A 15434-nucleotide genomic window follows, 5' to 3' on the forward strand; every position below is an offset into this window, starting at 1 on the left:
ATTTAAACATACTACATCTTGCGGCTGATTTTTTCTTTGGATCAAAATGATGAACATCTTTTAATACTGTTTAATAATATTTTAGTGTAGATGCTGGTACAAGTTTCAGTTTGGTGTGTTTTTCACATTATCATATTTGCACAGTACAGGTCGTGTAAACATCAGACATCAGTTGAGTGGCAGCGACAGCTGGAAAGAGAAACTACCACCAATGCTGTTTTACACTTGCCAAAAATCAATCATTCACTGGCGAGGGTGACATCAGAACTTTGTATGCCTGTTTATTTTGGATTACTTTAAAGCTAGAACCGGTCATGTGTGCCTAGTTTGTAATGTTGATCTGTGTGGGCAGGAAAATTTTGTCCAGTGCCTATGCAACAAATTCAGCTGAGATCATCGTGAAAATAGTCTGTAAACACTTCATACTTGCATTAAATGTTGTGTTACCATGGCACATATCGAGTAGGTACACCTATTAATTAGTTTGTCCCATTGTACAAGGGTTAATGTACCCTACATATATATGTATGGCAGCTGAATGGGGAACTCTGTGATTGTTTTGTAGTCGGTGCTGTTGCATTGTGGGTACATGCATTCTACACAGGTGCAGACAGCCTACTTTTCACAAAATGAGACGCATGTTAAAATCTTGTCGAGAACCTCTCTGTAGTTTTGGGATGGTAATCCAAAAGTTTTGGCACACCATACCAAAATTACGGAGAGGTCCTGGACAGGTGAGAATCTGCCTTTCCAATTTTGTAGCGTGTTTTAGGCATTGTGACAAAATTTGACACAAAGATTGTAGATCAGAAGATTGCTGATCATCAAAAAAAGTTCCTGAAGAAAATTCATGATGTCTTCAAGTAAGCCTTGAGGAATTATGATTTCCCCAATCACCTGATAGCTTGTTTTCATCCATTACACGTACATTCACCATCCCCTGTGTCTCATCATGAGACTTTAAAAATAGCATGGGCAATATTGCATGCATAGCCACTCCAATAGATTCAGGTTAGCTCTACGCATAGAGACAGGTGAAGCTGTTTGAGGAGGAGGGGGTGGAGGAGGAGGGGGGTTTTAGGGTAGGGATTGATAGTATGAGTCAGATCTGATGTGATGTAGGTTGACATAGCAGACCATCAGTGCGGGAACACACTAGCAGCCGACAATGTGACTCACGACAGCAGGGATCAAAGTATGCTTTGGAATCAAATCTTGGATCTTGCATGGCTTGAAACCTGACATTAGTTTGGATTCCCCCGCACTGATAGGCTTCCTCAGCTGTTAAAGCCAGTAACATGAAACTGAGATTAGAAATTCAAAGAAAATGCTGAAAAGGTACGCCGGTGCATGAAGCCGCTGTCAGTATCAATAAGCAACATCCAACAAGTCAAAAAATCACAACAAAGGACAACACTAATCGTTGGATATTTATTTGTGTATGCAGAAGAAATCTTACACATTTGCTCAGGGTAGAGGTGCTGGTGTTGGGAGAAATGTACACTGACTGACTGTAATCTTATGTGGGTGGTATTTGACAAATGCCAAGTCAGGCCACATCAGTTAGCATTACTACCTTGACCCGGGTCAGAAACTACCTCAAATGTCAATCAATCACCATAAATGAATGCTTTTTCCTTCCCAAGTGTAAACAGATGAATATATTGAATTAAATGTTAGAATGTGCCTAAGTACCTCATATATATACATACTTAGTTGTGAAATGCAAATACTATGCACAGCTTGTGCATTTAGCAGTACTGTACATAGCTACATTATGCATCATCCTTGTGTTTAGTTAGTCCCACGGACACCGTCCGGGGGGGGACTTATAGGTTTGGTCATGTCCGTGCGTGTGTGCGTGCGTGCGTGCGTGCGTGCGTGCGTGCGTCCGTCCGTCCGTTCACGCAGATATCTCAGAGATGCAAGAAGCGATTTCATTCAAACTTGGTACAAGGATTACTTCATATGTCATACAGATGCACGTCGATTTGTTTTGTGATACAATCCAATATGGCCGCCAGGCGGCCATTTTATTACAATTTTTTCATGTACAGAGCCATAACTCAGACATGTTTCAACCGATTTTATTCAAAGTTGGTACAAGGACATTGACCAATGTCATAGATATGCACGTCAATTTGTTTTGTGATAGGATCCAATATGGCTGCTGTGTGGCCATTTTGTTACGATTTTTTCATATGCAGAGGCATAACTCAGGCATATCTCAACCGATTTTATTCAAAGTTGGTACAAGGACATTGACCTATGTCTTACATATGTACGTCGATTTGTTATGTGATACGATCCTATATGGCCGCTAGGCAGCCATTGTATTACGATGTTTTCATGTACAGAGCAATAACTCAGACATGTTTCAACGGATTTTATTCAAAGTTGGTACAAGGAGATTGACTAATGTCATACATATGCATGTCAATTTGTTTTGTGATACTATCCAATATGGCTGCCTTGCGGCCATTTTGGTACGATTTTTTCATGTCGAGGGCCATAATACTGCTAAGGCATATCTTAACCGATTTTATTCAAAGTTGGTACAAGGACATTAACCTATGTCATACATATGTATGTCAATTTGTTTCTTGATATGATCCAATATGGCTGCATGGCAGCCATTTTGTTACAATTTTAGTGTCCTTAGCCAAAACTTGGGCATGTCTCAACTAATTTTATTCACCGATTTTATTCAAACTTAGTACAAGGACATTGACCTATGTCATACATATGCACATTGATTTGTTTTATGATACAATCCAATATGGCCGCCGTGTGGCCATTTTTTTCCGATTTTTTCATGTCCGGAACCATAACTCAGACATGTATCAAGCAAATTTATTCAAAGTTGGTACAAGGACATTGACTTATTTATACATATGTATGTCGATTGGTTTCACGAGATGGTCCAATATGGCCACATGGTAGCAATTTTGTTATGGTTGTTTCATGTCGAGAGCCATAACTCTGGTAAGTCTCAACTGATCTTATTCAAAGTTGGTACATGTACATTGACTTACGTCATACATATACATGTTGATTTTTGAAACAGTAAGATCAAATATCGCTGCATGGCGGTGATTTTGTTACAATTTTCAAACGTACAGAGCCATAACTCAGACATATTTCCACCAGTATCATTCAAAGTTGGTACAAGGACATTGACCTATTTCATACATATGTTCGTCAATTTGTTTCACGTCATGTAGCAGTAACATGTCAAGTATTGAAATTTCATAAGTAGGCTGATATGTCCAGAAATACGTGCTGCATCAAATTCATGAAACTTTATACAGATGTTAACTGATGTTAAGCTCACATTGCTTTAACATTGAAAAAGACATTTATCAGTGTCATTTAATTAATTTGTAATTGCATAAGTAATGAACTTTCCTAATTAGGGTGATATAGCCACAAATTAATACAACGTCAAATGTGATGAAACTTGATACAGATGTTGATCTCATAGTGTTGTAAATACTGCATCAAACTTTATGAAATATGGTACCAGTGATAATCTGTCAAGTGTTAGAATTGTATGCAAAAATGTTTTGCAACATCCTGTTGATTAATTTGTAGTTGACTCATTTTCTGAACTTTAGGATGGTGGCCTACATGGTTTTATGTTTTCATCACCATGGAACTCATTCTTGGCCATTGAGCGCCATCTGTATCAAAGTATTTTTATCACAGACCTAATTAATGAAGAGGACTCTATCCTCTTAGGACATGTAATCAAAGTACCCATCAACAAGTGGGGACTGTGTCATCACGATGACTTGTGTTTAGTTTTAACTCGAATGCCAGTATACCCAGTTCAAAACTTTTAATCTATTGTGGGTTAATCTCACAAATGAACTTCCATACAGAACAAATTTGGGATTTGAATCATATCAGCAGTATTTATGCCCTTTGGCTAACAAGTCTAGAGATCTGCAAAAATCACTGTGAGAAAATCTCGTCTCTCTGTCAAGAGATTGGAGTATTTCAGTAGAAATCATGTGACAGTACATATGATATATTCATGTACAATGTAAATGTAGGTATGAAAATGTGGAAATCAATATGTAATGAAATACTCGTGGTTGCTGCATATATTTTGTTATTAAGATGATTGATTATGATGGATCAGTTGCTATCTTTTGATCTCATCTTTGTTTCAAAACATGCAGCAACCTACATCACCTGGTATTTACATAATGAAATGCCTTTACTTGAATTTTGTTTGTGGTGTACTTGTAAATGCATACATTGTCAACAGTACAAACAACACATGTCATACACATAGTATTACATGTATTTACGAATTTAGACACATGTTAGTGGTATGGAGGGGCTGAATGGTGGAAATTTAAATATGCCTTGGGCAATAGCAAGAGAAAATACTCTTTCCAGAACAAAAACGTTGAAACTATCGTCAGGTAATATTAACTTCTGCCTGCCAAATAATTTCATGATTTTGTTTGATGTTCTGTGATACTGTGCTTTCAAGTCGTGACTGATTTCACATGTGAGAGCTTCGCTTCCACTTATTGGTTCACCAGATTCAACCCACATGCACGAGGATACGCAGGATGACATCCACAAATGCGTGTCTGTTTCTCTCTCTGAAATGCACATGTACCATACAGGAAGTATGGATGAGTGCCCCGTTTCGCTCAGCTGACATTTTACCCATTTTAGTTTGCCATCGTATCATGAAATGCACTCACGCCATCAATTATGTACATGTTATAGCCTTCCCAGAGTTTGGAATCAGGAAGCAAACATCTGCATACCGCGTGGGCAGGTGGATGACAATCTTAGAAGTCGCCCAAAATGTATACCTGAAATGTGGATATTTTAGTAATATGGCAGTAATAAATTGAGAAGAGATTTTGTGAAAATACCGTGGTCCAAAGAGATCTCTTCAAAATGCAAACACAGACACATCGATTTGCTTTTCAGTGACCTTAAAATTACTCCCCTTCCCGCAAAAGCAAATTGAAAAATATTTACCAAAGGGCCTCATGTATGTAAAACAAACCGATGGAACTTTTTGTGATCGCATGTAAACAGTGGTAGGCTTAGCTTCTTATTTGTTGAAAACAAAAGATTGAAAAATAAAAAAATATTGACCTGTAGCACATGAAATATCATATGGAAAAGAACTGCTATCTCGAAATTAGACAGGGAAATGGCACTTTTGCTGTGATAGAGTGAAAACTGCAGTAAGTTGAAGAAAAATCATTTATTGAAATTCCTCTCTGGTGATATGAGTGTATTAAAATCAGAAAAGCAGCTACTATTCATCACGGAAAGATCCGGGTCATTAACCGTTAGGATTTGCAGACAATGGAATACAGTGGGATGGAGAGTAAGGGTTCAGTGTCTCATTCTGTTTTGAAAGCTGCAATCATCTCACTCTGGTACAGCTGCCGTCTTTGAACTAATGAAGATCATAGTGGAACTGGAAGAGGAGAATGTTGTAAAATGCAGAATACAATGTACCTTAGCAGGGAACAGCAGTCTATCAGTAGTGGGCTGGACACTATTGTGTTTTCAACAAGCAGATTGTATTCACTGAGCAGGTGGTTGTGAATAGAATGGAAACAAAGGCGTTGTGATCCTGCCTTGTTTACATCCACATAGGACACAATAAACCCAAACATGGTACTTTCAGATGTGTGTTTATTTTGGTAACTGAATGACATGTTCACCTCTGCTCTCGATCTGCGACACTTCCCCTCCTAGTTGTCCATTGCACAGTAATATGACATCAATGTACATCTACATGTATATAGTAATTTACAGAACCAAAAAATAAATCAAGGGAACTGCAATATATGCTAACATGGAACACAGCATAAATTTTACACATAGCAGCGATCAAGACATAATATGCAGATTGTATTTTTCAATGTGATACTTTTAAGAAACAAAAATAGTTTAATTGTATCACATGAAAACAAATATCTTTTTGAGTATTCAATATCTTAAACAACATGCGGTATTTGCATTTTAGTAACGTACCACAGTAAAATTACAAAGACATGTGATAAGTCCAGTGAAATTGGTTTTGTAACTATAAACCTGTGTCTGGTTGTAATTCTGACAGAAACGTCGCTGTAACTACATACAATACAAGGGGAGTATATGTAAATAAGATATACAAAATGTATATACAAATAAATGCATTAAAGAAAAATAAAACTATTAAAAGGTAAATATTATTAAATGGTTTGTGCAAAGAATTTCAGTTTCCATAAATAGCTTCCATAAAGATTTATCCAGTTTTCATTCCAATGAGTGTACATACAATGTAGAAATAGATGTACTGTAGTTACATGTATGGATAGAAATAGATAGTTACATATATATTATATATACTATATGTGAATGCATGATGTACATACATACCTAAATATGATACACAGCATACACCATCGTAAACATAAAATACACACACACACACACTATATATATATATATATATATATATATATATATATATATATATATATATATATATATATATATATATATATATATATATGTATGTATCCAGTAGATCCTAAAGACACAGACAGCAATGAAAATGAAGAAGAACAAAAAGACAATCAAGTCTATCTACAGAATGACAAGTCTATTCACTGAATGATGGAGAATTGAAATGAACTGAAATAATTATTTAAAATGCGCTTGAGTAACAAAGAAACAATGACAGGACTCATATTGAGCAAATTTAATAACTAAGAAAAGATTCACTTTGGCATGCATAATTACAAGGAACACCCTCATTGTAGTGTTTCATAACAATGGCAAATACATTCCTGCTTTCAATACTGACGTGTTGTTTGACTCCGAGTCAAACAGCATATATGCAACTGTGCAATTGTTAACCACAACATATGAACCGTGAATCAGTAAACAGAACACTTTGTGAACACAGGTCTGTGATATGGACACCTGATTAAACAAAAGCTATCATCACTGCACAGGTAGAGAGTTCAGCCATAGATTAACCTCACAAGTGCATTCATAAACTGCTGCTCAAAGACAACCTCAGACAAAGGACACAAAAACAAAACTTTGGGGGAAAGTATAATAAAGTGACCCTTTAATGTGTCAACCAAAGAAGGTTAACACGGCTGCAAAATGACAAAAGAAGACATTCTTGTCGGCAAGGACAGAAATCAAATCAATGCCTTCCCTTTGTTACAGAGAAATATGATCCATAATAATAAGGACATACATCAGTCCATGTGAGGACATAAGAAAGGACCAATCAGAGAGATGAAAGATATTGACTGATAATATCATTGACAAAGGAGTATCAGCTAGAAAAAGCGAGGACAATAAATGTATTAAGGTTAAAAAAAGCATTACCCGGAACAGTCACATGACTTGACTTCCTCATAAAAAGGGGCAGGCTCCCTCACAGGTCACTGACATCTGTGTGAGGTCAGATCAAATGAAGGGCGGTTTGGCTTTTGTGTGCCGGGGATATTGCACATACCAGAAACATGAACCGCACTCAGGCATATTCAGACACAAAAACACATTAAAGAGACCAGACGATTCGCAAACAAAGATCAGAAACCAGTGGAACAATGGAAGTGAAATACTCATCCGTGAACAATAGATGATGCATTTTGGTATTTCAGCCGAAAATTGAATTTCAACAAATTGCTTTATCGTCAGAGGGAAGACCAGACGATGTAGGTAAAAGCCATCAAAACAAGTTTGAATGCAGAAAGTCAATACATTGTACTGATTATTGGCACATGCTTTGATGGATATCAGAAATGACATTTTTCAGTTTTAAAAATAGTTCCAATCAGGCCAGTAAATCAGTCCAGGCAGGAGATTAGATTTTGTATCGCTATGGTTTGGATTTAAAAAGATCCTTTAATATGGAGCGAAAGCATTATCTGACGCCATGTCGTCGTTACTTTTTAATGACATGATGCTGAAACTGAACCCTCTTGGGAAATCTAATAGAATACAATAGCCTTGACAAATAGAATACAATAGCCTTGACACTGAGCTCATTAAAATATTGCAATAACAAGCCGACTTCTGCTAGTATCCGGGAACTACGTGCAGTTCCGCAGCTGAATTTAAATATGTTCTTCCATAACATTTAGTGATTTAATTATTTTGTCAAGTTCAACCAGCTATGGGAAGCATACTAGCCCTTTTCCACTGGTAGTGCTCACCTGTTCAATGCATGCTGGTTAGGTCAATGACCTTGTATGCAAATTAGCATCCTGCCGGCCCGTCACGAATCACACAGAAATTAGGCTGGAGTTCAGCCTGACAATCAGAGGGCCGAATACACGGAATACATGACCCGGGGAAATCCGATCCTCATTGCCGCCCTGAAATTTTGCATAAACTGTAACTGTATACACCCTGTGGTTTCAGTGGTGTTTGGTTTTTCGAACAAAGGAGAGAGATTAAGCCTACCCAGGGCCTTTTTATCTTTGATCAGATGGTTTTGATAATTTAAGTCCAGAATAATGCTCCTGACAGATACGTACATAGAGACTGTGTGTGTAACAGGTAGGATAATACTTTGATATAGCCTTTCGGTCACAGATTGTGATCTTCTATTTCTTTTTGGCTGAGAAGTACATTTCTGCATTGTGAGGTCAAAAACTGGTCTGCCCAGATCAGTTTTTTGCCCTTCACCAGTGCTTGTGTTTGTTACTGTTATCGTATTCTGCCAACATAGTCCATCGTTTGATATCAGTTCATATCTCAGAGCAGTTTTTCTATATCCATGAAACGGCAATTTTCTTTGACTTGTTTCATATCGGTCTGTATAGAGAATGAAAACTGGAGGAGCACAAGAACTCTGACCTTATGACTGTTTCCCATGGGCACAGCTCCTTCAAATCAGGATCTGTCGTATGGTTTCGTTTCTCTTCAAATTCATCAATCAATTGAATTCTTCTGAGTTTATGTACTTCATAAAGTGGATCACAATGGTATATCAGTTTTCTAACATTTCATAATTCATAAGTATTGATTTCTGACAGTGTTTATATGACTTTAATGCCTGAATAACCCTTAACCCCTTTTCTCTTCTTTGTTTGGTTGGTTGGCTTAGTTTTGTTGTTTTCACACAGCCAGCATTCATCTAGATAGGGGAAATTTATTTAAAGTAATATAAAAACCTGCATTCAGGCTAGAGTCAACAATCACAGATTACATTTTTTTCCTAACCCTCGAAATATGATTACAACAGATAATATTTACTTATTTTAATATCTGTTGTACATGTATGTTCCTTTTCTTTGAACACAAGAGCCACCAATGAGGAGAAATACATGTAAATGTTGGAGTGCACATTTATCAGGTCTTACTGTATAGCAAATGGTATTACATACATACTGTTGTAATTCTGAAAAATTTGACTTTCGTTAAACAAGCTTTGTACTTTTTTTTGTTTCTGCAGAAAATCTCCATGAGGTGTTCTCAAGCCGACCCCTCCCCCACCACCCAGATGGCGTCTCTGCATGGAGTTCCCAAGAAGCCCTACTCGTCGGCAACGAAGACAAGGACCCCAATCTCTTTGTGGCGCTCTACGACTTCACAGGGACAGGAGAAAACCAACTTTCTGTCGCTAAAGGTCAGTTGGTTTGCCATAGTTTTTGCAAAGTTATGTCATGTGATGCCTTTGAATGGAAGGTGTTGTAGGTGATTTTGAAAGCGATTAAGAGCCACAATAGAATGCTAATTGGAAAACAGGTGTTTAAACTCACTGAGAAGGTCATTAATAACCTCTTGACAAGTCTTTAGTAAAATTCCTCACAGAATAGTCATACTACATTAAAACCCAGTTCAATGAGTATACCTCAATCCCTGTGTTTTCTTTCTTCTGTAAGTATTGGCTGTAGGAATCACTCGTGCAAATCTTAGCCGCTAATACTTCAATCATTACAGTCAACACCATTCCTACGGAAATACTGTGGTATCCTGGATCCAGCTAGTCTGTTTCCCATTTGTATTTCTCACTGATATCACAGGCCATACAGTAAACTAAAGGTCCGTCCCCCAGGCCCATACTACCTGTATAACAGGATGGATCTGTTTCCACATTTCCCAACCATACAGTACCGGCAATCAGTATTTTTTTTAAAAGTCAGACCTGGTAATTACCAGAAACAGGCAAGCTTAGAACAATCAAAGCCCAAAATGATCACTGACGGAGGTCCAATAATATTATGCACAGGACAATAACTTTGTATGGTTTGTATGTAACTTTGTATAGTTCATTTAAAAATTGTTCAACATGTTGTACACTATTATGCAATGGCGTGCATGATATATTTACTATACATAAAGTGTTGACTGACCTTCAAACTTTTACAAAATTTAGAAATTTTTGTTTGACTAGGAGACATTATAAAACATAGTGTTCATAAAATTTCCATACTGCACGCTGAATATGGTCAGTCTCTGTTTCTACTTACATGTACACTTGTTTAATTCAAACTTAGTTTCTCAAAATAACCGAAGGGTCGATTGAGATGATTCATGGAGTGTTACCTTATTTGGGCTGCCATGAGTATCAAATCATCCAAGGGATGCTCATTTGCATATCCTGGTTGTGACTGTTACCGGTTTATCAAAGGACGGAACAATGCTTCTAAAAAAGCCTACAGACATAAAAATAATTCTGTTTGAACATATCAGTGGATATATGTGTCCCCTGTGCTGTGTTTATCGGGTTTCATATTTGGACTCGTGTTTTTTTGCGTGCTATATTTTGATACTTGTTGGCAAACAAAGGCATTGGGCATGACTCATGAAACGTGAAACCGTAATCAGTTGTTTATTAAACTGTTTTGTTTCTGTGAAGTTCTCAGTTTTGTCGGCGCGTATCAATCATCAAAGAAAACCTGAAGATTTATTGTACAAATATGAATAAGTTCAACCTGAAAGGTTATTACTGTAAAATAAACCTGGGATACAAAATCACAGCATGGATGTCCTGTTATATAAGATATTTCACTGACTGCCAAAATTCATGACCTGATCTAAGATGTGCGCTTCTCGCTTGTGCAGTCCGAAACTACAGACTTTGGGTTCACATAAACAGAAATGCATTCCTTGGTCCTGGGTGAAAATTGACCAGGTCCAATCTCATATATATCATAATCTTTAAGAACTAAATTTCTGTTTTTGAATAGCACTCTACCTCTCAAAGTATTGAACCCCAGCTGTCATAATCATATTTTGGTATGGTCATATGGTTTTATTCAGCAAAGTTGGACCTCTGTACTTTAGGGAAGGGGAGACACATGGTGAAGGGCAAGGACTGCAACTCTTCAATAAAGTTTATTTTGAAACCAACTGCAAACATTGCCATGATCTCGTATGTGGGCCGTGATCTGGTATGGCCCACAGCATAGCCCTAGAATCTCTCCAGAGAATGTAATCAGAACCATTGAATGGTTGAACCAAAATAAAAAATGCCCATGAAATGATTTTCTTTGAATTTCCCAAATGCTAGTTGTAATCGGTTTCATGCTGTGATTCTTTGTGGCAAATCACATGGAAGTGAATTGTTATTCAAGTCTACAAAAGATCGCCTTTCTGACCTCAGCATTGTATTTGTGAAAATTTCATCAAAGTCACTGATTTATTCTCTAGACACACCAGGACACACACGTGTCATACATGTGCAAATTCCAAGTGAAAATAGTGTTTTTTAAATGAAAAAGGAGATGTCACAAGAGCATAGGAAACAGATTGCATCAAGTTTCCTACAACCAGTAACTGGTAGCGGCGAGAACCTCTGAACTCAGCTGTGTCTCTTCCAAGAAGACTGTGACGGAATGTTTCAATTCACACTGAGCCATTCACCAATAGTTCAGTCAACCGAAACTTATCACTCAGAGGCCCTACTGCAGAGAAAAAAAGATCCAAATATAACACCACAGAGTGAGAACTTTACATCCTATGTAACGTACACTGCTTTTACAGCTTCTTACAAGCCAGATCAACCAAAGTATTGGAGTTACCATGCCACCCCTTGCCCCCAGTCTTGAAATGTTTTCTATGGCGTTAAAGGCTGACTGACAGGTCTTCTACTCTGAAGTATGATATCAGTGTTCCTTTCAATGGATTATAACAAGGGAATCCATATTGCTGTCCTTGATGTCATACGCACTTCCTTCTCCGCTAGTCCTGGTTTAATGACCTCATATTCAGTGGATTATGCCTCCCAGGAGGATCACCACCCCCTTTTTTCCATGCTTTCCGTAATTCTAATGGATTGTTGTACAACTGAAAGTGACTGAACCAAAATGCTAGGACCCCTCTCCTTCAACGTACAAAATAACACACTCAAATTATTATAATAAATATTTTACTTGTTTGTTTTCTATCTGGAGAATACGTCCTTGATATGTCACTTTTAATCTGCCATCAGAGTAAATCAAACTTCTGTTTTTGCCAGAGATATTTACAGTATGTATTATAAAATGTGAAGATAATATTTTGTAATGCAACAATTGTAACAATGCTTTCCCATCCTCATTAACCCATTCACTTCCATCTGGCCTTCAATTTTCCAGTATTCTTTCTTCTGCTCCAAAACTTTTTGTTTAACCAACACTGAGATGTACACAGTGATAGCTCTGAAGGTTATCAAGCCAAAGGAAGATTCTGTACATCACCCTATAGTGGCATGATAGCACAAGCATCAATTTGTTGTAAAAATGGATTTCTATCAAAATCTTCACAGTTCATACTCAGTGTTGTCCTTAGAAGCCGGGTGCCGGGTAATAACCCGGCTGTTTTGCATTTTTTCCCGGCTACTTTTAATGTCATTAGATTATTTTTATCGGCCTGTAATTTCGGGATTGCTCTGCCAGCTGTTAGACGGCACACGTACGATTAGCAGTTTCGCGACCCCTTTCCCCGCATGGAACTGCACAAACATAAAACAGTTTCTAAATACCCGTTTCTGGCTAGCTCTTTGAGCCCGATCTTTTATTTGTTAAATAGCGTGATTGGCTGATGGACGCGCCTATATATGGTGTTGTCTTTGTTACGAGCAGTGTAATTGGTTTGATTAGTATGAAGGTCATCTTAGGTCATTTTTAACGATGGTGTCAAAAAGAAATGTGGCGTTGGCCACTGGCATCTTGCCGATGGAATATTTTTTCCCGAAGAAAGCCCGTTCGAAAGGTATACTTGATTCCAAAAATATATTTAGTTATGTATGAAAAACTTCAATTTCGCTGAATTTGCGAGAAAAAAGCGCCGAAAAGATGTGATTTTGATCGACGATTCGACGTTCATGAGACCGCAGCTTGTTTTCCGCCGCCGCGCTGGCTGCCAACGTCACGGTCACTACGAGTATGATCTTCTTCTCAACAAATCAACTTATTCTCAGAGCAATACCAATGCATTTTCTAGATTTAAAATAAACGAGCCAGAACTGATTTTTTAGAAGCAACTGTTTATTTGAATGGGTATTTATTTCTCAATCATTGATTATTTTTACGTACCAGAATCCACGGTCACAGGCATGTGTGTTGCCGACCGTTGCCGACCGCGCATCATCGTCACGGTTCACGCTTCATCGTGGCGCTGATCCCTGTTGCTTTAAGACAACAGGACGATACGTCTTGGATTCCGGCATGGGTTCAATTTCATTGCGCCTCTCCATCTTGATGTTGGGTTGCCCGATAGTGTATTTCGATGGACCCTCTGAATAATGTTTTTCACGGACTCAAATTTGAAAGAAAATAGAGTTGTATCCTTCCGACGCCATGCTGCATATCTGCTTTGATCAAATTTGGGGACAGCGATGATCGTGCGCGGTTTGCATTTATTTGTTGCAACATTTCTGTCAATCACTCACTTTGTGTCATAAGTTTCAAAAACTATCGCTTGCCTGAAAATTAGCGACGTAGTTAGTTCATAGGCACAGCTGACATGGTAACGTGCCTCTGACTCGACGATGCTGATTTTTCTGACTACACTCAGAGAATCCGAAACTTTCCACACAAAATGAGTGATTGACAGAAATGTTGCAACAAATTTAACGTCAAGCGGACACTCATCCCGTCTGGTTGTCGCCTATGCTCAGTCGCGGAGAGTGCTTCGCAAACATTTTACTATTATCGTTTGCGTAATGAAAAATGCGTAGAGAGTCAATCCAATGCGTAATATTATTATGCATTGGATCGACTCTCTACGCATTTTTTCATTGTTATGAGTTTTCTATATATGCATTTTTTTTCGTAAATGCGACACTGTTACAGTGAATTATCTTACCCATATATACCGATGTTTTCTTAACAAAAGCGAATGTGTTTTGATTAGAATAGAATGAGTTTGATGGTTTCGGGGAAACAACTATGTGGTAATGAAGAATGGGAAATGAGCAATGAAATGAGCAGACAGTGGGTGATTTAAATGTTACATCTTCACTGCAAATAAAACCATAAGTGTGTCATAAATAATACAAACAAAACAAAATCATGTTTGTTTGTTTTGTTGTATGTAAGCCACGTCTAAGACACACAACAAAAGTACTGTTTCAGTCTCAGCTAAATGTCACCTCAGATGCCACCAGAGAACACCATTTCCACTCCAAAATTTCATTTTTCGCCTTGCGAGAGGGGGACACCCCCCTCTCGCGCTCTCCCCCCCCTCGTTCGCTACGCTCACTCGCCGCTCGGTCGCTTCGCTCCCTCGCAGTCCACCCGTCTACTTTCTTAAATTACCCGGCTACTTTTAATGTAAGGACAACACTGCATACTGAGCAAGGTGTGTTTATGTAGTGAAAGGCGGTTTCTAAAGCAGTGTCCCCTACCCATTTATAATAACCAATATGGTTCAGCCCAGGGTATTGTTCACAGCAACGGAAATTTGACCATTGTACATGTACAGGGAAATAGGTGTGAAAGAGACAAATGCCCTTGATGCCTATACACATTGTTTTGTGCAATCTGTCAGTGATAGGGGATTTGACATTGGTTTCATCATAGACAGTCGAGAAAGTTTCTTGACTGTCTATGGTTTCATTCTAAAGTTTCCACCATAAATGCACATGTAGGACATTGTGAAACATTCCTGATGATGTTTATTGTAAAATTTTTTGTGATGTCTTCGATTGTCTTCGACCAAAAATAGCATACAATGGAACAGTGATGCTGAAAAGGTTTTGGAATGGTATGTTGCTGGCGAGTGTGTTTTGTTTGTAGCTAAACTATTTAAAACCATTCTCGATTATCCAGAAATTGCCAATAAAAGATTTTTATGGGAAACGGACCGACTGGTTTCAAACCCCAATACAATTGTTGTGAACTCTGCCAAGATTTGTAATGAAACATGATGCGATGCATTACTGTCAAGGAAGACAACATTCACTCCTGTAATGTATTTATAGCAATCGAAAGTTTGGTACC

At 38.0% G+C, this 15434-nt stretch overlaps 2 protein-coding genes across 6 annotated transcripts in view; both read left to right on the forward strand.

The window, feature by feature from the left end:
- Positions 1 to 15434, forward strand: part of LOC139114563 (uncharacterized) — a 485747-nt gene that overhangs the window by 357656 nt on the left and 112657 nt on the right. The gene's annotated exons all lie outside the window — the stretch shown is intronic.
- Positions 1 to 15434, forward strand: part of LOC139114561 (tyrosine-protein kinase ABL1-like) — an 82046-nt gene that overhangs the window by 38490 nt on the left and 28122 nt on the right. For 4 of the 5 annotated variants that reach the window (XM_070676359.1, XM_070676360.1, XM_070676362.1 and 1 more), the window contains exon 2: positions 9461 to 9634. In XM_070676359.1, the coding sequence (XP_070532460.1) occupies positions 9461 to 9634 (174 nt within the window). Of the gene's footprint in view, positions 1 to 8385; positions 8563 to 9460; positions 9635 to 15434 lie in introns of those variants that run through there. The other variant, XM_070676363.1, reaches the window with a different exon arrangement.

This window comes from Ptychodera flava, chromosome 16 (assembly GCF_041260155.1).
Source record: "Ptychodera flava strain L36383 chromosome 16, AS_Pfla_20210202, whole genome shotgun sequence".
In the NCBI taxonomy this organism is placed as follows: Eukaryota; Metazoa; Hemichordata; class Enteropneusta; family Ptychoderidae; genus Ptychodera; species Ptychodera flava.